General features: G+C 39.5%; 1 protein-coding gene and 1 long non-coding RNA gene across 6 annotated transcripts in view; both read left to right on the forward strand.

Annotated features, from left to right (window-relative positions):
• Positions 1-16,619, forward strand: part of LOC131228550 (protein RIK) — a 59,015-nt gene extending 42,396 nt beyond the window's left edge. For 2 of the 4 annotated variants that reach the window (XM_058224286.1, XM_058224289.1), the window contains 7 exons: positions 7,134-7,322; positions 7,423-7,509; positions 7,926-8,019; positions 8,120-8,237; positions 10,559-11,099; positions 15,027-15,276; positions 15,976-16,619. In XM_058224286.1, coding sequence (XP_058080269.1) covers positions 7,134-7,322; positions 7,423-7,509; positions 7,926-8,019; positions 8,120-8,237; positions 10,559-11,099; positions 15,027-15,276; positions 15,976-16,097 — 1,401 coding nt within the window. In that variant the 3' untranslated portion in view covers positions 16,098-16,619. Of the gene's footprint in view, positions 1-7,133; positions 7,323-7,422; positions 7,510-7,925; positions 8,020-8,119; positions 8,238-10,558; positions 11,100-14,091; positions 15,277-15,975 lie in introns of those variants that run through there. The other 2 variants (XM_058224287.1, XM_058224288.1) reach the window with 2 other exon arrangements.
• On the forward strand, positions 692-5,352 carry LOC131228551 (uncharacterized). 2 transcript variants are annotated; one of them, XR_009163001.1, is made up of 3 exons: positions 692-1,402; positions 3,847-3,910; positions 3,989-5,352. It is a non-coding gene; the product is annotated as an uncharacterized LOC131228551 (long non-coding RNA). The 2 variants fall into 2 exon arrangements; XR_009163000.1 differs by lacking the exon at positions 692-1,402 and adding an exon at positions 3,521-3,755.
• Positions 16,620-21,862: the final 5,243 nt, after the last annotated feature.

Raw genomic sequence — 21,862 nt, forward strand, 5'->3', positions numbered from 1 at the left:
TTATACAAAAAAAAAAAAGAAGAGTAACGTACGCTACATATGCTACCTGTATGCTACGCATAAGCTACGACCCCTGTAGCGTTACACTATTTCCTAACGTTATGTAGTGCCGAAGCTATGCTACGGGCACTATTCAAAACACTGATTGTATCAAATGCTTTAAATAACTCAGCATGCCATATAAACTTGTCTATTTTGTTTTTTTTGGTTTACATTTTGAATCATGCGATAGTCAATTACATGGAAACAAAAATGTTAAGGTACCATCTGTTGTGAAGGGTGCAGTAACTTCGTATACTTGTCACAGAGGTGAAATACTTTTTGTTTATCAGGAACCTCTAACTTGTTTTAGAGTTTTAGTTAGTGATGCATTACATGTACGTGTGAGAGTTCTGATGAGTATCATCCCAGGGAGTTTAATGTTTTGGTGGCAAACCATTGTTTTGATGGAATTTCACGAGGGAAGAGGACATGTCATGATAGTGCACAAGCGGATTTTTCTTAATTTGAAGAAAAGAGAGGGGATCAGATTCAACGTACTGGTGCTCTTGTTCAATTGCAGTGTTAGTCTTCAAGAAAATCCAATGAAAAGGGAATGGAGAAGCTAAATTGAAGGGGCTTTAAGCCTTTAACAACCTTCTAAGGGCATCATACCTCTGGGTAGAAAATTAGAAGAATCGATCGTCCATTGCCAGTTCCATGTCCCAACAAAGGAGGCTTGCATCAGGGGTTAAGATTTGGTCACAACTTTTTCTCATGAATCCTGACAATCTGACATTTTCTCATGATGACTCTTCTAGAAAAAGAGACTCAAGTGCCTGAAGATAAATTCTGAAATTTTATTCAGGAAACAAAACACACACAAATGCCTAATCTATAATATGCATGGACCTGTATTGTAGCCAAAGATACATTTCTTGCTTTCCTACCATGAACCAGTTTTGTAATTTAAATTGTACACAGATAAACACTGAGAAAGGAGCAAATCCTACTAATCAAAGGAAATCTACTTCTATAGAAAACTAGATAATTGATAGAAGAATCATTCATCAAAACCTGTGCATGTATACGGCAGTGCACACGTGCATGGTCCATAATCTGATTGACCACCTTTGGGGCCTGCAATCTGATACAATTCCTTGTGTATCCCACATATCTGATCTGATCTAATTTAACCACTAGTGCAGTGCACCCCTTTTATTTGAGATGCAGTTGCAGGGCCGATTTCATCAATTTCCTTAGCTTGAAGAAACTAACCCTCAAAATTTTGCTTGTCCACTAGTTGTCCTTGTGTTGGGTTCTTGTTGGCTTTTCTTAACAGGTGTGTAGATCCACTTATTGGACTGACACCATGGATTTAAATAGCAGTTTTGAAGTGCGAGTTGCTTGGGGAATGAAACAGGTACAACTCGCACAGACTCATCTGTTACACACTGTATCAGTCAGTTTTGCTTCCATTTCGGTGCCATATTGGTCTGGTAACTTGTTTCGTTGTCTGATTCATACTGGATGAAAATTTAAACCGTGACTTGTACAACCCTCATTGGGCTCCATTGAGGATCATGTCTTGTCTTCTTGCACTTTGCATACGCTGAATCTGTTGTTGAATCCTTCAATTTTCTCCTCGATCTTGAAACATTTGCTCCAGCTTGTGTAATGAGCAATATGTCCATATGCTTGATATGTACCTTGTTGGGTTCTACCTATTTGTCTGTCAGTTCAAGTGTTGGCTGGACCGTCTATCAAACTGCTGTTCCAAAAATCCGATGATGCATCGTTCTATCCATCAGTGGATTCTTCAGTCAATCCATCCGTCAATTTAATCATCACTTCTGTCTGTGGATTTAAGTGGTGGTTTTGGTGTTTGACTCACCTGGGAACTGAAATCAGTATGGCTCACCCTGACTTGGTCCTGTTGTGGTCGCATGTCTGTGTGGTGATTTGTTTTGTTTCAGACCGAAACCAATATGACTTGGACAACACCAAGAGTATTGGACGTTTTTCAAACCATAGATTCCTCTATTGATCCTTCTGTGGTTTCATTCATCAACTTCTTCACTGATTCCACAGATCCCTCTATTAAACCTTCTTCTGATGCCCCCCGTCGGTTCTCCTGTCGGTTCCTCTTCAGATGCCCCCCGTCAGTTTTCCTGTCCATTGATAAGCTGAGATGCGATTTTCTGTGGTGCGGGAAGGACAATCAGAAGAAATTGCACCTTCTAGATTGGCACGAGGTCTACAAACATTTCCAGGAAGGTGGAGCTAGCATCAAAAACCTAAAGATTATGAACCAGGCTCTCCTTGGCAAGTGGATCTGGAGATTGGGTACCGAGGGTGGTGCTCTTTGGAACATCCTCATTAAAGGCAAGTATGGGGTCTCCCCAGGAGGATGGTGGACACTTCTCCCTTATGGAAGGGGATTTTACCTCAACAACATCAGTGTTGAGCTAGGGAATGGTCTATGTAGTCGGTTTTGGGAAGATCAGTGGATGGGTGAAGTGCCGCTGAAATTCCAATTCCCGAACATCTATCGTCTGGCCCCAGATAAGAACGCAACTGTCGCTAGCCGCTTCTCTATTTCTGCTGCAAATACTGTGTGGGATGTGAAGTGCTCCAGAAACCTTCACGACTGGGAGATATCTGAGTTTGTGGATCTTCTCGACCACATCTCTAAATCTCTGCCTGATCCGACCTCCTCAGATAAACTCATATGGTTTCGAGACAAAACTAGTATGTTCACGGTCAGATCTCTATACTCTCATCTCGCCCCTACTCTTAATCCAGCGGTCCCCTCCTCCCCTTTTATCTGGAAGTACGCTGCCCCCCCTAAATATATTTGTTTTGGCTGGCTGGTGGGTAAAAACAGAATCCTTACAATAGACAATCTGAAGAAAAGGGGTATGCAGTTAGTCAATATCTGTCTCTGCTGCATGAAAGAAGAAGAAACGGTGGACCACCTCCTGGTCCACTGTTCGTTTATAACCCAAGTTTGGTCTGAGTTCTGCATGCGGTTCAAAATCAGCTGGTGTATTCTGAATTCTTCCTGCAATCTGCTGGCGTCTTGGCACGGGTTCAGATTAGGAATACTTAGAACGCATATTTGGAGACTGGCGATCCTCGCCATTTGGTGGTCAGTCTGGGAGGAAAGAAATGACAGATGCTTCAACGACAGGTCTTCTTCAGTTCAGGCCGTGTGTTCCAGGGCCAAAAATCTGATTTTTGAATGGGCGGTCAATGTAAATAGTCTCAACGATTATGACATGATATTCCTAGGCTGTTAAGTTTCTGCTACCTCAGCAGATCTTGTTTTCTTTCTTGTACCCCTTTATTTTATTTATAAAATCCCAGTTATCCTTTAAAAAAAATAATAATAAAAAATAAAAAAAACCTGCTTCTGATCAATTCTTGAATCCATCAGCAGATCCATCTTAGATCCGCCAGTGGATCCATGAAGAATTCATCAATATGCCGATGATATGCTCCTTTGGTGAGAATTCATCAAAAGTATGGACTTTCATCATCTAAGCCTTATCCAAATTAATTGGGGTCGGGTACATGAATCCTGTTCCGCCACTCCACTCTATCAAGGGGCAGACATTCAGTTAGATCATAGGTCATCAAGTCTTCTGTTACTACCTCCATCCACTTCCTTTTGGGCCTTCGCCTTGCCCTTTTCAGAGATATTTTGCTGTGTTTCAAGATTGTTATCAAGGCTCAGAATAAGCCCTTCCAGAAGCAGTCTGGCAGAAATTAATGTTGGGGCAGATAGATGCTGTCTTCTTGTTGCTGAATTCAGTTGCAATGTCTCAAATCTCCCCCTAAAGCATCTTGGGGCGCCTGTTACAGGTTGAAGTCCCGCTGCCGAGTGTTTGGGTAGCATTGTGGAAGGGGAAATTGCAATCCTTTGGTGGTAGAATAACCTCTCCTTAGATCTGTCGTTTCCTCGATGCCGGTTTTTCTTTTATTCACCCTTCTATGTCCTGTGAAGGCTGCTGCCTCTACTGAATCCCTTACGAAACAGTTCTTGTGGAATGGCAAAGAAAATGCTCACAATTTCCATGTTGTATCATGGAAGGATGTTTGTAGACCAATTGCCAAAGGGGTCCTGGGGTTATCAGGGCTTTGGATATTGTGTTTCTATCTAAATGGTGGCGGCGAGCCGGTGATGGATCTACATCACTGTCTTTTTAGGTGCTATCATTGAAATATGGGTCTGCCTCAAACAACTGGGAGATCAATGCAGCTTTGAGAAGGTCGGGATCTTTTATGTGGAGGGAAGTATCATGGGCTGCTGAATTTTGTTCGAACTTTATTGTATTGCATGTTGGCAATAGTGAAAAAACCTGCTTCTGGTGATGTTCCTATTTGCAAAAACTTTGAAAGGTTGTATCAGCAGGTGGAGAAAAAAGTGGCTCCAGTCAGTTCTTGTTTTCAGAGGAGCGGTAGGCAGACTGTTTGGCTTCTGAACTTTGACCAGAACATGAGGAATGATGAAACTAAAGAGCTTACCTGATTGCTTGTAGATCTGGATGGTGTTTACATGCCACAATCTGGTGATGATATGCATATATGGTCTGTTGAAACTATGGATAGGTTCTCAGTTAGCCCTGTCATACTATTCACACGTTTGGAAGGTGTTTACATGCCACTTCCACAAACTGGTGAGGATATGCGTATATGCTACTTCGACACCATTGATAGGTTCTCAGTTAGCCCTATCATGTTGTTTGCTAGACGAGGATGATCGGCTGGATGGTCCTTTCTATAAAATATGGTCAGCTAGGAGTCTGATGAAAGTCCATACTTTTGTTTGGAGTCTTTGGACTGCTTGCCTGGATAAGATCTTTACCATTGATCGCTTGCAAAGCTTGGGGCATGCAGATTCCTAACTGGTGCAGTATGTGTAAGGGGAACGCTTCTCAAATCAGTCAATCATTTGTTCATCCACTATCCATATGCTTATAGAATTTGGCATGCGACCTTGTCCTGATTTGGGATATCTTGGGTTTTTCTGATTCAGATAAAGATCTTCGATATGGATTGTCTTCCATGGCGTGGAGTGAAATGGGTAGAACCTTGTGGAGGAATGTGGTTCAAGTGGTCATCTGGTCAATCTAGTTAGAACACAATGCCAGGATCTTTGAAGGTAAAGATTGTTGGAGCAGTGGTCTGGTCAGGAAAAAAAATAAAAATCAATCTTCCCCTTCTCTGGTCAGGAAAAATAATAATTCAATCTTCTCCTCCTCTGGTCAGGAAAAAAAATAAAATCAATCTTCTCCTTCTCTAGTCAAAAAGGGTTGATAGATTTGGAGGTATTCCCAGCCCCTATTTTCAGTCAAACTAGGTGGAACTCCTTTCTTCTTGGTCTCCTCTCCTAGCCAGCGCAATGGGTATTCATTGGGGAATCCAGGTCTGGCTGGTCTTGGTGGGATTGGTCGCGACCGTAGAGGGAACACTGTTGCTTTTTTCTCTCTGTTTTTTTTTCCCGGGTGGAGTTGGTTCCGGTTCCAGCTATGCGGAGGCTGCTGGTCTCCTTTAGGCAGTAGGATTCTCAATCAAGCTTCAGATGTTTCCACTCATGATGGAAGGGAATTCTGTGCATGCAATTAAGTGGGCATCATCCAATATTTTCCCCTTGAAATTGGTAGATCTGTTGTTTGAAGTGAATGAGCTGTGCAGAAATCATCAAATATCTCTCTAAAGTTCCACTCGAGGCAAATGCACTGCAGATGATATTAATTGTCTCCTTCAATCATTTTTCTTTGGCTAAGAGCCTTTTTGTCTGTACTTCAGTAATTTCACTTTGCAAGATTGCTTGCCAAGTATCTGAGTATTCTCTGTCAGTGGAGCTAGCGCTCGGTATTAATGCATTAAGGTTACATAATAATCCTCATCCACTGCCACCTCTGTTGTATTTCTCACCACGACATGAGATGCCTTTGATTTCACTATTCTTCCAAAATTTTGCTACCATCAGGCTCAAGTGATTCAAAATATATTGTTTGAAATGGATAAGAAAGCTTGAAATTTTCTTTTGAATGGTAGATATGTATTAGAAAAGAAAGAAAAGGAACAATATCAAGTGAGAGGTAAGAAAGGCTGATAATGAGTGACCCTCTCATCATTCCTTCTTTCTCAAGCATATCAGCCACGTGGTTAGCTCCTCTCAGAACATTTGAAAGCCCAACCACCACCCTCCCAAAACAATAAATAAATAAATAAATGCAATCTTTCCAACATTAAAATAGTAAGTTTTTCAATTAAGTTTCTGAAATACAAATAAACACGACCTATGCTATAATCAATGCTGTCAAAATCGCTATCGTATTGCAAATCGTTATAGGGGGTTGAATCGCATCGAATTGCAAATCGTATCATAAGATTTCTTTAAAAAAAATTTAAAAAACATTTGAAAAAATATAAGTAAATCGGAAAAGATTAATAACTCATCAATCATCCATTTCCCATCAACGTGTAACAGAAAAGTAATACATATCATGATAATATCAATCGAGAAAATGTATATGTGATTCATATCATGATAGTAAAGGATTCTTATAGTTTTCCTGTGTTCTTTTGTTGTCTTTCAAAAAATTTACCTTAAAAACATACAAGAGTCCTTTAATAATTTTGTTCCTTTGTACCTGCATGAATGTGGAATCATGTTAGAAAAAGTAGCATTCAATTCCATTGTGAATAAAATGATATCTTGATTCCTTCATTTTGAGTTTTTGAATATCAAAATCCTCAAATCTTTCAAAAAAAAAAAATGAAAAAGAAAAAGAAAAAAGAAACCCCAAATCTCCTCTTTCCTCTCTCAATTTTTTTTTTAATTTTTAAATGAGGATATTTCTAATAGGGGAGTGCATTTTTCATGTTTTATAAGCAAGAGGGTATAAAGAAAGAAGGAAAAAAAAATAAAGATTTTTAAGTAAATTTTGGGACCATTTATGCAGTCTACCAGTCTACAATTATCGTATGATTCGTATGCTTACGTAGGATTTGCGATTTGGGTGTACAATTTGAATCGTACACCCATACGATACAATATGATATCATGGATCTTACGATTTTGATAACACTGGCTATAATATCAGTTTATTGATGAAGTTTCTTCTTTGCCATGCTTCAAGTCGGCATCCACTGAATTATATTACAATTGTTGGGTTGATTTGGGAGTGCTTCTGCAGTTGAAGGACACTGCTGAGCGAATCATAGCAGTTGACTGTGCAGCAGCAATGGTTGAGGAAATACTGAAGCAAGGACAAATTTCAAAGCCAGCCTCTACTCCTTTTCTTTCTGTTGTGAACATCAGCGGGCAGGTATAATTTTAGTGCATGGCATGCTGTTAAAGCTGCGGCATTTTGAGGACAAGCGTTGATGAACAATACTAATGCTTTATTGGCTTGATAATGGACACAGGCTACTCAGTCCTTGAGCACATGTCTGTTCTTGGGATTCGACACTGACCCGTCATTAAATATTGCAGCTCGCATCCGAGGACCAAATGTAAGAATTTTTTTATTTTTTATTTTTTAGTCTTCTGGTTCTAGGAATTTTGTTGTACTTTGTTAAAATAGTTTAGTTTTGTTCTGGTTTATTTCAATCGGTTTACGCTTGAAACTTAACAGACTGCTGATCTCACCTTTTGATTTTGAAGATGCTTTACATGCTATCCATCCCCTTTTCCTGAACTTTCTCATTCTTCTTTTGTCCATAGTTTCATTTTCACCTTTGTTCCTACACCAAATGTTTTACTTTTGATCCTTTTTTCCGGTTCAAGTTATGCTGTTTGGTCAATTGAAAATTTTCATTACATATGCTGAAGATAAGAGATTCTAATGTTTTGAAGCTTTCTCTGACATCTCCATACGATTGGGAGAGATTCTTTTTGTGCTGCTCGTGGTTGGGATTTGTACATGCAGGACCAGTATATAAATCACATTATGAATGAAACAGGAGCAAGTGTCATACTGAGGGGGCGGGGTTCAGGAAATCTTGAAAGTCCACATGGTGAAGGCAAGTATCTTGTAAAATATGAATGCGGCACACAACTCTAGTTTAGGCAATATTTGGATTTTTTGTCAGCCCGTTAATTACTTAGTCCTCATGCTTCCAGAAATACAGCAAACTCTGCATTTATATTTGTCGAGTACTAATCCAAAGAGTCTTGAAGATGCAAAGCTCCTAGCCGAAAATCTTTTAGACACAATCAGTGTAGAATGTGGGGCTTCCAGGTCAGTAGCCATGAACTCATTTTTTTTGGGTTGTAGCAATTTCATGAGTTTGTGGTCTTCCAGGTTAGACGAATACTTTGAGTGCTTGACAGCCATGAATTCAGGTCTTTGACCCACATCCCATTCATTGGGGGTATCGTGTGAATTTGAAATAACTGCCTTGCTCTGGATGGTCAAACATAATAGAGAATGATCTTTGTGGCACACTAGTGTGAAATGTGCTCCATTCATTTGCTGGGCCTGCACCTTGAATTTTCCCTTGCCCAAAAGTCATGCTGATATGCTTGGGGCACACCTGTATGATAAATGTGGAAATTTATAGAAAAAAAAAATGGATTGTCTCAAATATAAACTGATCATCCTATTTTTGGGCCAGTGCATGTTTACCGCAGGGCTTGCCAGATGAGCGTCTTGGATCTCGCAACTCAATGCCACACTTGAATGTGTGCCACCTGGACCATTCTCGATTGTATTTGCATGGAAAGCTTGTTTTTTCCCAACTCCGTCCATGCTCGAATGGGCCTGAAAAGTCTGATCCACCACCCAAATCATTGACATCTTTCCTTAATTTAAAATATCATCCTATATGACTCCATTTCGGCCAAGCTATATCAGTTTCGATTGGAATTAGTCTGAGTTGTATGCTGCTACAAGAAATATTCCCAACTCATTCCCAACTTGATCCAACTTGTCCCATATCAGGATGAGTCTCACCAAGTTTGCTGAAGGGAGAGTTGCTCCAATCATGGGAGGGAGGGAGTCGTCCAGTAGCCGGTCTGGTTTTGGACGTGGAGAAGTCATGCATTGAATTCAAGTGTGCTAAAGGGAGAGTTGCTCTGACAACTCAATCAACTCGTCCTGATTCCTAACACGCCAAAAACCAGCAGGATCTGGATGAGTCTCATGCAGGTCCAGGTCCAGGTCCAGGTCCAAAACCGGCAGGTACTAGCAACCATACGAGTCCTTCCCTCCCTTCAGCTGTCATTTTGGATCCTGGATAAGTCGCACTCTGAACCGAATATTTTAAGTTGGTTTGATCCTTGCATCTTACATTATCTAGCATGAATTCCTGCCTCAAGGTTATATCCTCGTTTAGGGGACTGGTTTCTTACCATGTCAAACTCGATACATTGATACTTGTACAATACAGGTTTGAACTCTTATTCTATTTGATTGTTATTTTGTACATTACTTGCAAGTTTAATGCATCAGATGGGATCATGATTCTGAATTGGTATTGGAAGATGTACCAACCCGGCTGAAAGCTGATATGACCGTATCAGCCAATATCAAACCATATATCTCACAAAAATTTAAAACCAAATATATATATATATATATATATATATATATATATATATATATATATATATATATATATATATATATTACTATGAAAGTATTGGGAAATGGGGAAAAAGAGATTTAAATGTCTGTAATTTTTCTTTTGTGTTTTAGACATGTATATAAAGGTTATCAGATCATTCTTTGTTAAGAATGTTGTCTGTCTACTTGATCTGCTGAAAGTCAATCAAATGGGTCCTAATAGAACATAAATAAAGCTTGATTTTCTCAACTAAGGCCCATTTTATTAAAATACAACAAAATAAAGATGAAAACATGAAAAAAATGATGGTTTACCCTTTTTTATCTTAATTTGTGAAATCCTACTAAAATCTTTTTGTTTTGATCTCCAAAAATGCGCCTAGATCTAGTCCAAAACTGCTTTTTAATTGTCCTCCATGGTAGAAATAAAGAAGAAGAAGAAGATAAATGAGAAAATATGAAAAGGAAAAAAAAAAAAGTCCTTAATAGTTGTATTGGCCCATAGTGGCTGCATTGGGTCTTGTCAGCCCTATATCGATGCTGATATGGCCTATATCAGCAATACAAGCCTTCTTCTTCTTCTTTTTTTTGTTGGACAAGCCGATGCATAGCGATGTCACGTATCGTATCAGGTTGATAAGGAAATGATATGGGTGTGTCAGCCAATATGATACGGATGTTCTGAACCATGGATGGGATGTTTGTATCCACATTCATGTCTTATATTTATGGTAAATAGGTGTATTCCCTCTTTGTATCCATGTCCTTTTGGAGGCATCATTTGCAACGTTACACCAGATGCTGTTTGACTTTTCATGAATAATTCATGTGAGCAAATTTCTCTTCTCTATTTATCATTTTATAGCCTTACTGTATCCAGAATACCAGATTGCGGTGAAGTTAGCTGTGGCTTTCATATCTTATATAGTTTTTTGCCCCTAAATTTTGTAATCCAATTTTAGCACATAATTGTGGTGAACTCTTCTTTTGAACAGGGTATCCTCATGTAACGTTTATAACGCTGTGCCTCCTCCTCAGCAGTTAAGCGGGATTCAAAGCTCTACATTGGTGCAAAATGTAATTGCAAGTCCAGTTGCAAGTACAGCATGCTCAACCATTGCTTCGGCATCTGTAGTTCCTTTTGTCACAACAACCATAGCACCAATTTCCTCAACTACCTCTGTTGTCTCCAGTGCCTGTCCTCAAGGGACAGTACCACAATCTGGGGTTGTGTTCAATTATGGACAGCCACAAGCAAATAGAATTTCCTATCCTCAGCCTTCAGTGCCTGGGGGAACAAGCTATATTGGATATGGTGGGATCTATCCACAAGCCACGCCATTGCAGCAAGTTGCTCTAGCACTGAGACAGGCGCCTTCTCCAATGACTTCTGTGATTGCTCCCACAACTTCAGCCGTCAGCACACTGCCAAAGATGAGTTCGAGCTCCACCACTGAAACTGATAAACGGCCTCCACAGAAGCGGAAGTTTCAGGAGTTACCAATTGCTTCAAAAGAACCTGCTAGCCTTCACCAGGTATGGCATGCATTTTAAAGTTCTAGTTAATGTCATAGGGTCATTCATGGCTTTTCCTGGGTGAGATTTGGCAATTGGTGTTGCTATTAGGGATAATTTCATGTGGCCATTTACACAGATCCACACATGAGGAATCATTTGTCCCGTTTAGTGTAAATGTATTTTACGAAATGCCAATACATTCATCCCTTATGATCTTCTACCAAGAGAAACTCCTTTTTCTGTTCATCCCAAACAGGGACTCAATTTTCAGTAATCTAATCATTCATAAAAAAAACAAGCAAAAAAAAAAAAGAAAAAAAAAAAAGAAAAGAAAGAAAGAAAAAGGAAGAAGAAGACAAACAATCAAACAAAGTAGCCTAAGCCATTGGGATTTAAGAAAGAAAGTAGCCTACCATGGGGATTGTTGGCCCCATCATTGTCATGGCCCCAATATCTTGCCAGTGTGAAATTCCTAGCTATCTGATGAAAGTATGCAGTTATAACCAAGGTATTCCAAAGTAGAACGACCATTATGTAATGGTAATGGTGGTAATCGTTACGCGTTATGGGGTTGTAATGGCCGTAATGGCCATTACAGAAAAATTGACACATAATGGCCCTGTAACAGCCCATGATGGGGCCGAAATAGGTCTTTTTTTGTTTTTTTCAAAAAATAATATGTAATGGCTGTTGCGACCCGTATCATAACGGTAATAGCGGTAGCTGTTAAGGCCAGTCGGCCACCGTTACTATTATGGAATACCTTGGTTATAACTAATTGTTTTCATAGCGTGGTCCCCATCTATGGGGCCCAGTAAAATGTATGTGTTACATCCACCCTGTCCATCCATGTACCAGATCAGTTTAGGGTGTCGACCCCATGGTAAGAACTACACTATTAAAAAACAAAAAGAAAATAAAAATAAAAATCCCCAAGTCACATCCCAAGAGCGGAGTCAGGGGCCCGGGCTCCATTTTCAGGACATGACAGAGTCATCTTCCATCCACCATGTGGTGCTCCATACAAACAATTTGTGTCACCAAATTGTTGACCCCATGCATAAAGTTTGCTGGACAAGTTAAAGCTACATTGTATATCTCCACTTTTTCTTTAAGGAGAATTGCTAGTAGGTTCAAGAACCCCTTCAGAGATGGAGGAATTCATGTCTCCAAAATCTTGAGTGTGCACATGATACACTTTTAGGACAAGTGGAACCATTGATTTGTGTTAGCAGACTAGAAAGGTCTATAATTACTCTTGAGAAAAAGAAAAAGAAGAAATTTTTTTGAAGGAGTGTATGGATAAAAAATCACATTGTCTAGACTACCTAGCCATTGTTATAGTCCAAATGTGACTGTGATGCAGGACAATTAACCACTTGCTCTAAAAGCTCGAACTAATAGAGCATGGCGAATTAATCCCTTTATCTCATAGCCCAGGGCCCACATCACATGAGTTAAAACCCCAGCCAAACCCCCCTCGTGGGCCCCACATCACACAGGTACCGCCTCACATGGGTGGGGCCCGCCTCACACAAGCCACCCACATCACACGGGCCACCCACCCTGAGTGTCCCCGCATCCCATAGGCTACCCCACTCAAGCCCAGTGTGAAAATGCCCCTGCATTAGACTGTTAAGAAAAACTGATCAAAACAATGAGCAATGGTTGACATTCTATGGCCCGAAAATCATCAATTGGATGGATAAGTTGGCCTAATCACCATAGTTTAAGGCTATGGGCCAATCCTTATGGTGGTGCAGCAGAACTGTTCGGACATCCAACAGCCCTTTGATGTCCCACATGTATGGTGGATATGCCTGGAACAAGGAAGCCTCCCATCTCCAATGAGGCTTGTTGGCTTGCTTTTGTCTAAGTCTTAGTTTATCTTATCCCCAGAGTAATATTTTCTCGGCCAATTTGACAAAAAGTTTGAGCCATCTTCAGTGCTAGCATTTGTAGCTTTACGGAGATGGCCCAAGTTATAATTAGGTTTCAGAACCCTGTAAACAAAGAAGTCATCAAAAAGCTTCTCTCGTTAACCTCTCATGGGTATTGGTCAGCTTATTTTCATTTTCCATCCTCTCTTTCTAAAAGAAAGTGCAAGGGTTTCGGGAGAAGGCAACAAGCAACATGCTTGAGGATATATGTATCTCCTCTCTTTGGAATTTTTTATCATGAAATTCTGTTTTCAGTTTTAATTTTTCTCAAGATGAAATTGGGATTTATGGTGATTTTGCAGTCTGATATGAAGTGAATGATTGGGTTTTTTTTTTTTTGTATTTATTTTCTCTCGTGTACATTCCTATTTCTTCATTCATCCTTTGTTTCCATGTGTCACATGGGTTCTGGACTAGTAAGTTATTATAGAGTTAATAGGTAGAGTGGTTTTTTGGTTCTTTGCATTAATTAGTTAGTCCAGCAAATTACTTGTCTGGGGCTTATGCACTTCACTCTAAGTTGGAATTGGAGGTCTAGGTTGACTCAAAGTAATGACCTTTATTTATCTTGTGACCTCTGGTCATTAAACATGAGTTGATTCATTCTTTCAGTTACAGAGGTTTGCTAGTCCCTCATGCACCTAAATGCATATCTAGGTGCAGTCCCAAGTGCCAATATGTGCTAGGCTGCAAGGTGCAATCCTTTTCATAACGAGTGCCTAGCTGTACCATGTAAATCACATGGCCCAAAAATTAGGCTGTGTGGTCCATTCTTTTGCAAGCTCTGCACGTATGGAAAAAATGGTTGTCAAAAGAAAAGGACCAAGGTCCGTATTCAATGTACGTGAATGGGCTTACATGATGAGTTGAGGCACCTGATTTTTTGTGCTAGGTCATTGATGAGCTATGTGGGTAGTCACATGTGTGGATTACGTTCACATGTGCACTTGTGCATAGGTGCAGGTGCAGTGGTGCATTTGGGATTAGCGAACCTATCAGCTATATATGTTTTTCTTTTTTATCAAATGTTGATTGTAGTTAATGCTGATTTTCACTACCTATTATTCCAGGTATTTTCTCTGACCTTCTATGAAGCTGACAGGCCGGTACTGGACCTGTCCGTTGGATCATTGGTTTGCATTTTTCACAGGATTTTCAGATCTGGAGTTGCTATAACATGGGAGTGCATGCTGATTGGCAGCTTTGATCACAGGCCCATCCCAGAATGGTTACCTTTGATGTCATGTTTCAAAATAAAATATATTCTACATGAAATATCTTGCCTGCATCTTCACTATATATGTCGCTACCAAGAGAATGTGATGGCTACTCATTAGAGTAGATTTGGGATCATATTTCCCACATGTACAATTATGGTCCACTCATCAGCAGGCATTCATATACAATGGCCCAAAAATCAGGCTGGTCAGTCATCTGGTCAGCTAAATGTGTACTTGAATATGGAATTATTCTCGGGGATCCTTTATAAAAAATGGGACATATCTGATGACCTGACCAACCTGAAATTCATGCTATGCCACATACATGGTCAATCCCATCTCTGATTAACTGCTCAGATATTGAGCACACATGAGTATGTGTGGGGAGAGTAGGATTCAGTGTTCTAGTGAGTAATCCTGGTAATGCACCTGTTACCTTCCCTGAAATCTTTCTCAGCTTTCAGTAGCAAACAGTCAACAGTCAACAGTCACAGCCTTGTTTTCTATCCTTTGCAATCAGCTGACAACTCATTTGCCCCAGTCACTTCTGATTGTGTTCTCCTTCCCATCTTTGCTTCATCTTCCATCTGTTGAAAACACCTACTGTCTGATCCTGAGAATCCTAGTTTCTCAAGCACCAGCTAACTTTGGGTCTTCATTTTTGTACGTGTGTAGCTACTGTCTGATTGTGGGAAGGATGTTATTATGTTTTTTTCTTTTTTCTTTTTTTGAATTTATATAAAATGCTATGGAGTGGATGTGAAAGGTTGGATTTGGTTTTCCAGAACTCACGACAAGGATCAGAATTTCTTAAGCCAGGTGTCCCTTATGAGGATTTCAGCTTGAGGAATGTTTCAACTATGCCACCTCCAAAGAAGTTGATCCAGTCGACATCCAATGGGATGCCGCCACCACCTCCTCCGAGGGCCATGCCCCCACCACCACCTAAGTCCCCATCTTCGCCATCACCCCCGCCTATTCAAGAGGCAGATAGCGAGAACATCCCAAAGGGACTGACAACTGACACACTCTCAGGTAGTTTTCTGGATTCATAGCTTAGAATATCTGCTTGAGAAATGCTAATATGTAGCTTGCAATTTGCATCATAGAAGTTCTATGCAGCTCTTCTCATGCTAGACAAGGCAGACATGAGTTGTTATTGGGGACGTTAATCTAGTGGGCCATATTACAGAAACAAGGTGGGATTGAACTGTGGCAGCCACTGCCATTTGACCAGTGGCCCGCAAGAGGAGTGGTTTGCTGAAAACTGAGCATCGTTCCCTATTCAACCGCCCGAACTCACAACCGGATGATCAGTTGTTGGACTGCTTGGATTTCTGTAGTTACCCAATAAGGGGCCAACTGGATCAACAATCCAGTCACTGCACACTCACATTCCAGTTTGATTCAGATCTATTTCTGAAATAGAAAAAGGGGGCTCAACAAAAACAGTGAGTTGGTAGGGCGAAACACACAATCCTCCAGTCAAACAACTACTTCCCATGCTGCGATGTAGGTTGCAAGGCAGCAATTCATTGTTACCTGCCGACTTGAATGGAAATTGCGGCTCAAATAAATCCTGACTGATCGGCAAAGCCGAACCAATGGAGCAGTGCTACGTGTATTGGGGAGCTGCATAGAACTTAAAGAGATGCATGAGCATTGCTCTATCTTCTTCCTTACTAGAAAAAATTTATATATATTTTACAGCTTTAGCACATCTCTTTATTTCAGATACTCTGGTCAAGCTAGTGGAGTATGGAGAGGAGGACGACGATGCTGAGGTGACTGGCGAAGAATACCCAAGAAGCAATTTGGGGCTAGCGACAGCTGCTAAGCCATTCTGGGCTGTATGAATCACAAGGGAGTTGCAACTTTTTCTTTGCAGACTAAAAATCGTTATCTATAGAGCTCAACTGAAGGTTTTCTCCCACATGCAAACTCTCATTGCACTTGAGCAGGCCAATCAAAAGCTCCAGAGATGATGCAGATCAGCGTGTGGTGTCCCTTGTCAAAAGATAACTTTTGCTGGCTTGGTTTCAGATATTCCAAATGGCTCCGCAGAGGCCTGATATTTAAAAGTTGGCAGATGCGGGTCTGCACTTTTGCTGGTAGTGATCTTTCATGGAGAGCAACGAATCATCACCCTTTCATTGGGTTTGAAGGTGAGTTGACAGGCATGGTTTGTAAAGTAGAGTTCGGCATTTTGTTTAATTACTCATATAGGTTAGGGTTTCTGTGTCCTTCCCTATGTAGGCCTTTTGGGCATTTCTAACAGAAAATTGTGCATTTTTTGAAGGATAGAAAATTATGCATGTAGTATGTGAAATCTGTGTGATGAGCATTTGCTCTCCGAATGTATTGCAAGCTTTTGGGCATTTCTAACAGAAAATTATGCATTTTTTTAAGTATAAAAAATTATGCATGTGGTATATGAAATCTGTGTGATGGCCATTTGCTCTCCGAATGTATTGCAAGCTTACTAAATTTAAGGTGGATATGAATCCTTTTCCTTTCATCTTTTCCTTTGTCCATAGGGATTAGATGTTTCTCGGCCTTTGATTTCTTCATCTTTCCCATCTCATATGGAGTATATGCACGGTGTAGTTTGCTTTTCAGTCTGTTCAGCCAGGATCATGGTTTACCAATCGAGACGTTTTCTGGTTGCATACATTCTGGATGGACCATGGCCCCTAGAAATCTCCTAGAGTGGAAGATCCTAGCCACCCATCTTGTGCATTTAGTTGAATGTGGATTGTTGTATAGCTATTCATAATTGTCTATCTGCGTCTATCTGCAGCCCACAAATTGAAAGAATATAAATTGTTTTATAGAGGAGGATTTTGGGGCATGGTTCATCTGTGGCAGAACTCAACAGAACAATGATCTTGATCACTAAATGATGGCCCCCATTACAAACCATAAAACTGATGATATTGTGCATTTCCTAGAGTTTCATGCTATAACTCGTCTAGAAGACGTGCTTGTGAGATTTCTTTTCAGTATTTTGGAAGACTGGTGATCCCTCACCACCATTACTGAAATATCTCTATGACTATTACCTGCGTAGCGCACGGAAGAATCCCATAATTTATAAAGTTCTATTAACGTTTCCATGTGCATGAAGTATCTTAGCCATCACTGATCCTCATTAATCAGGATTTGTTATTGTCTTCTTGTACTATTTCTGCTGTTTGAAGTGACTCGTCTTCATGACAAGTCATCCTGGACTCGTTTTGCAACCTCAGAAAGGATGAGGCTAAGTGAATTCCATGTTTTGTGAAAAGGAGGAAATGAATTCCATGGTGCCCAAACCCTCCTCCCACCTGTTCATTAGAACTCCCGTGTGTCTCGGATAGGTCATTCCCCAAAACCAACACTAGTCAGATAGTTATAATGTGATCTTTTTTATTCTTGCAGTTGATGGGCACTTTAGGCTTTGTTTCGTGGTGTCGTTCCAATCAAAATCGATCTTGGACAATGGGTTGGTTATCCATGTGTGTGGGAGGGTGATTCTGATGAATGGCCTGGATCAATTAGCAACTTAACAATGAGCATTTATCAAAGCTAGTGATATTTATGTATGTAGTAAAGGTTGACAAAACCTATTGGTTGTTTGAATGTTTAGTAAAATCTCACTTATTTAAGGTCTTTACACAGATAAAGAGTTTCAATCTGTTTTGTATGGGTGCTGGTAAAAGTCAAAACAGTTTCTTATACTGAGTTACTGATAAAAGCCTGTTAAGAAATAAAACGTGGGTATTCACAGCAGACAGCTTTAGGTGGGAAATCGCTTTACCATGATAGTATGCATTTGGGATCTAAGACATTCATTAGGTTGTATACATTGTGATGAATCCGTGACCCAAAAAATAGTTTAAGGCACTTATCTTGTGGCAAACAAAAGTGGGCCCACCAATTCATGTGTTTGGTGTGGGTTCAAGGAGAGTAGTTGTAAATAGGGAGATATAGAAAGGATGTGTCCCTTTAAATAGGGATTTCAAAGTTATAGGTATTGCAAAATATTTTTTAGAGAGAGAGAGAGAGAGAGTACATGTAGATTGCAAAATAGGTATTTGATGAGAAACGGATCATCTTTTTTTTTTTTTTTCTTGGAAATCTCTTTACAAAGTTTTAGAAAAGCAAACTACAAATCCACGCATCCATGGAGTATCTATTATAATGGTGAAGCATTTATTGGAAGGAAATAACCTCTTCTAGAAGAGTCTTTACATAGTTTAAAGCATTTTAACTATACAAAGGGATACCCAAACACTGAAGTTAAAAGTCCTTGCATGGGTAGAGACTTGAGCCATCTAGGATTTATAGTTGATGGAAATAAGGCCATGTTTGGGATTAAGGAAATGAGAATGAATTTGGTAAATCCATGAACTAATCAAATTCATGGATTTGGACCTGGATGGAAAATTCAAAAGCTCATTGTTTGGAAAGCAAATTACAAATCCACAGGGAGCATTTATTGCAAGGAAATAATTTTTTTTCCACTTTGCGTGTCTCATTTTGAGGATTTTCAAAGGCTTTAATGCTGGTTAAATGTGCTGGTGGAGACAGTGTAGTGTGTGTGAGCGATCTAGGGTTCAAACTTTGGCATTGTTATCTTTCCAGAATATATATATATAAAGGAGGAATTAGTAGCAGGTTATCAAACCGAATATTCAGGTATCAAATCTGGTTTATTTTATGTCGCTTCTTATTCCATTCCGTACATATTCATTATATATATATAAAAGAAAGAAAGAAAAAAGAAAAAAGATTTGCTTCAAATCATTTGTGGAGGCATGGATTGGGCAAACCATAACCATGCATGCATTGGAAAACTGAAACTATGCTAAGACCTCACCTTGGGGCTCCCAGCCTCCCACTCTTTCTTCTTTGATCCTCCTTGCTCCCATTTTCTGATCTTTGAACCTCTAGTCCTTTGCCAGGGATTGGAGAAAGATTTTTCCCTTAGCTTAGAAAACTCTCTTGAGGTTATGAGGTGTGTAGGAATGAGAGGCGACGTTTTGTTTGTTTTTTTTTTCTCTTAATAGGATGTAGGAGGATGTTTTGGAGGTTTTGAGGCGTGGGACTAGAGAATGACTTAAGACGCAGTGGAAGTGACGTCTTTCATTAGTTGTTGACCATGAAACTGAGTCCGATGAATTGGATAATCATGTGATACTCAGATTCATGTATTTCGTCACTGTGGCTTTTCACAGTTTGGGATGGATCCAGATACTTCAGGACATCTTTCCTTCAGGACATCTTAACCTGTCGGTTGATAACGACAAGAGGAAGCATGCCATCAATTGCCATTTAGTTACGGGTCCTTACTCTTGCTCCGGTGGTAGACTTTTAGTAGTTTTGACACCTGGTCAAGCGTGAGTACCCATAGGTGGTGAAATCCCACTACGGCCTAAGTGTGTGGCGGTGTGTGTGCGTGTGTTAAATTATTATTATTATTATTATTATTTTATAAAGTTATGGGTCTGAAGGCCACAACAATCAATTGACTTTCCTGCTGCTAATAATCTTATCATCTACATGTTAAGGATACAGAGTATGCACTCTCAGACTGGAGGTATGGTCTATGACTCATACAAGGTGTACTTAAATCAATGAGTCACTTTGTTCAACTAAATGCATAGAATTATTTATATTCTAAGTTTCCTGTCCCTCCACTATTCACATATGTTAACCATTACTAGAATTTATAAACTTTCAACCCACGTCTTTAATTTTCACAAAGTATTAATTACTATACTACAACCCACTCATTGGAGCTTTATTAAATCGTTAGCCAACCAAATACTTCAGAACATCTGCAACTCTATGTTTCTGAATAATAATAAACTCTAAAGCATAAATAAAGCAAATAATGCGAGTACCATTCCAACATACTACTTATTTAATGCATTTAGCTCATCCTCCTCTAGATAAGGTCATTGTCCTTATGATCATCCACCGGTTCAGTCTCCTATCCTGGTACTTGAGTAATTGTTTAGCTTCAATGACATCTGCACGATTTTTCTTGTCAATTCAACGTTAGCTAGCCAGGCCCAGTGAGTAAATCCATCATAGTTTGTACTTGTTATAATTAAAATAGGAAATGCATGGATGTTATGCAATGCAGTGTGAATGCATCAAGTAGGTTTATCTATCCACTTGCTTGAATTAGATTCCATCAACCCGCATCTTGCCTCCTGGGATAATCTTTCACATATTGTGGGTATCCAATGATGGTCCCCTAAGTCACCTGGTACCGTATGTACCTATAGGTTATCTAGGGCATGCCCTTAGGAATCAGTACATGAGCGTTATGCATGACACGATGATATGAGAATAATCTACGCATTATATTTGCAATGTGTCACCATATTTCAGTAATAACATTTCAACTTAAACAAATTCTAGTAAAGCAATCAATACAATAAATACACTCAACATAGTAATCAAATGGCTACTTTAATCATAACGGATAAGAAACGTGATGGGATCACGCACATGTATTTTGGTATTTTTTTTTTTTTTTAATCATATAGACAGATCTAAACCATCCATTGACTCCCACATTCTCAAAATAGGGGTGGGTCAATAGATCGCTTAGATCTAAACCGTCCATGATCTTAATCTCTAAATCAGTACATTGCTTTATGCAATTACTTCCATTTATCCTTATGGCCCACTAGACGGTTAGATGCTTCTTAAATTCTGGGTATCGCCATAGAATGATCAATTCTTTATATAGACGATTTAGATTGAATCTAACACGCATGATGGCTCACCATATGATTTAATACATGAATTTATATCTACGATTAAATCTAATTTTGTGGTCCATTTGATGATCAGATCAATTTCGAATTTAGGTCCTTTGTATATTTTGGCCTTAAGGATCATATGATCTGTCCAGATCTGATTTAGAATCATCAGATGACACTAAACTGATTTCTAAAACAAAAGACTACCGTTTAAATCTAAATCAATCTGAATCTTTCCACATACCAATGTAATGAACAAGTGGCCAATCGACACCGTCCATTGCATAGATCGAGCAAAAAGATATTTTGTGCGTATAAAAATTAATAAAAAGAGAGTTGTTATTTACCGGATCTAAGCTCTCCTCAGCCTGTTTCTTTTCTTTTCTTTTAGGTTTTCTGCAAGAGACCTCTCTCGAATCCTTCTTAAAGGAGTTAGAAAATTTGAATTTTCTCCGAGTTGCAAAAGGTTATTATTCTCTTTACAAATATCCATCCTCTGACCTCGCGTGCAACTGACAGTCACAACAGCATGAATCGATGCTTCAACCTCTCTCTTAACCAAGAGTGTCTCTCACAAAAAGTGATTTGTTTTTGTTCATAATCCAAAAATTAAATTTATAACCTATTCACTAAGGTTTTTAGGGGCACCAAAATTCAGGGTCGTTACACATGTTATAGTTCAAAGATCATGGTTTGTCTATTCTGTTTTGCCATGTTATCTTGTAGGGAGGTTTCGTTGTGTTTCATTGATTCTATGTCAATGATATAAGCTCATTTCATCGTTAAATCAGACTCCTTTGTATCAATTCTACCCATGTCTAGTTGTAGACATCGTGTTGTTATGCACTCAATGGTTTTAT

Source organism: Magnolia sinica, chromosome 16 (genome assembly GCF_029962835.1).
Source record: "Magnolia sinica isolate HGM2019 chromosome 16, MsV1, whole genome shotgun sequence".
In the NCBI taxonomy this organism is placed as follows: domain Eukaryota; kingdom Viridiplantae; phylum Streptophyta; class Magnoliopsida; order Magnoliales; family Magnoliaceae; genus Magnolia; species Magnolia sinica.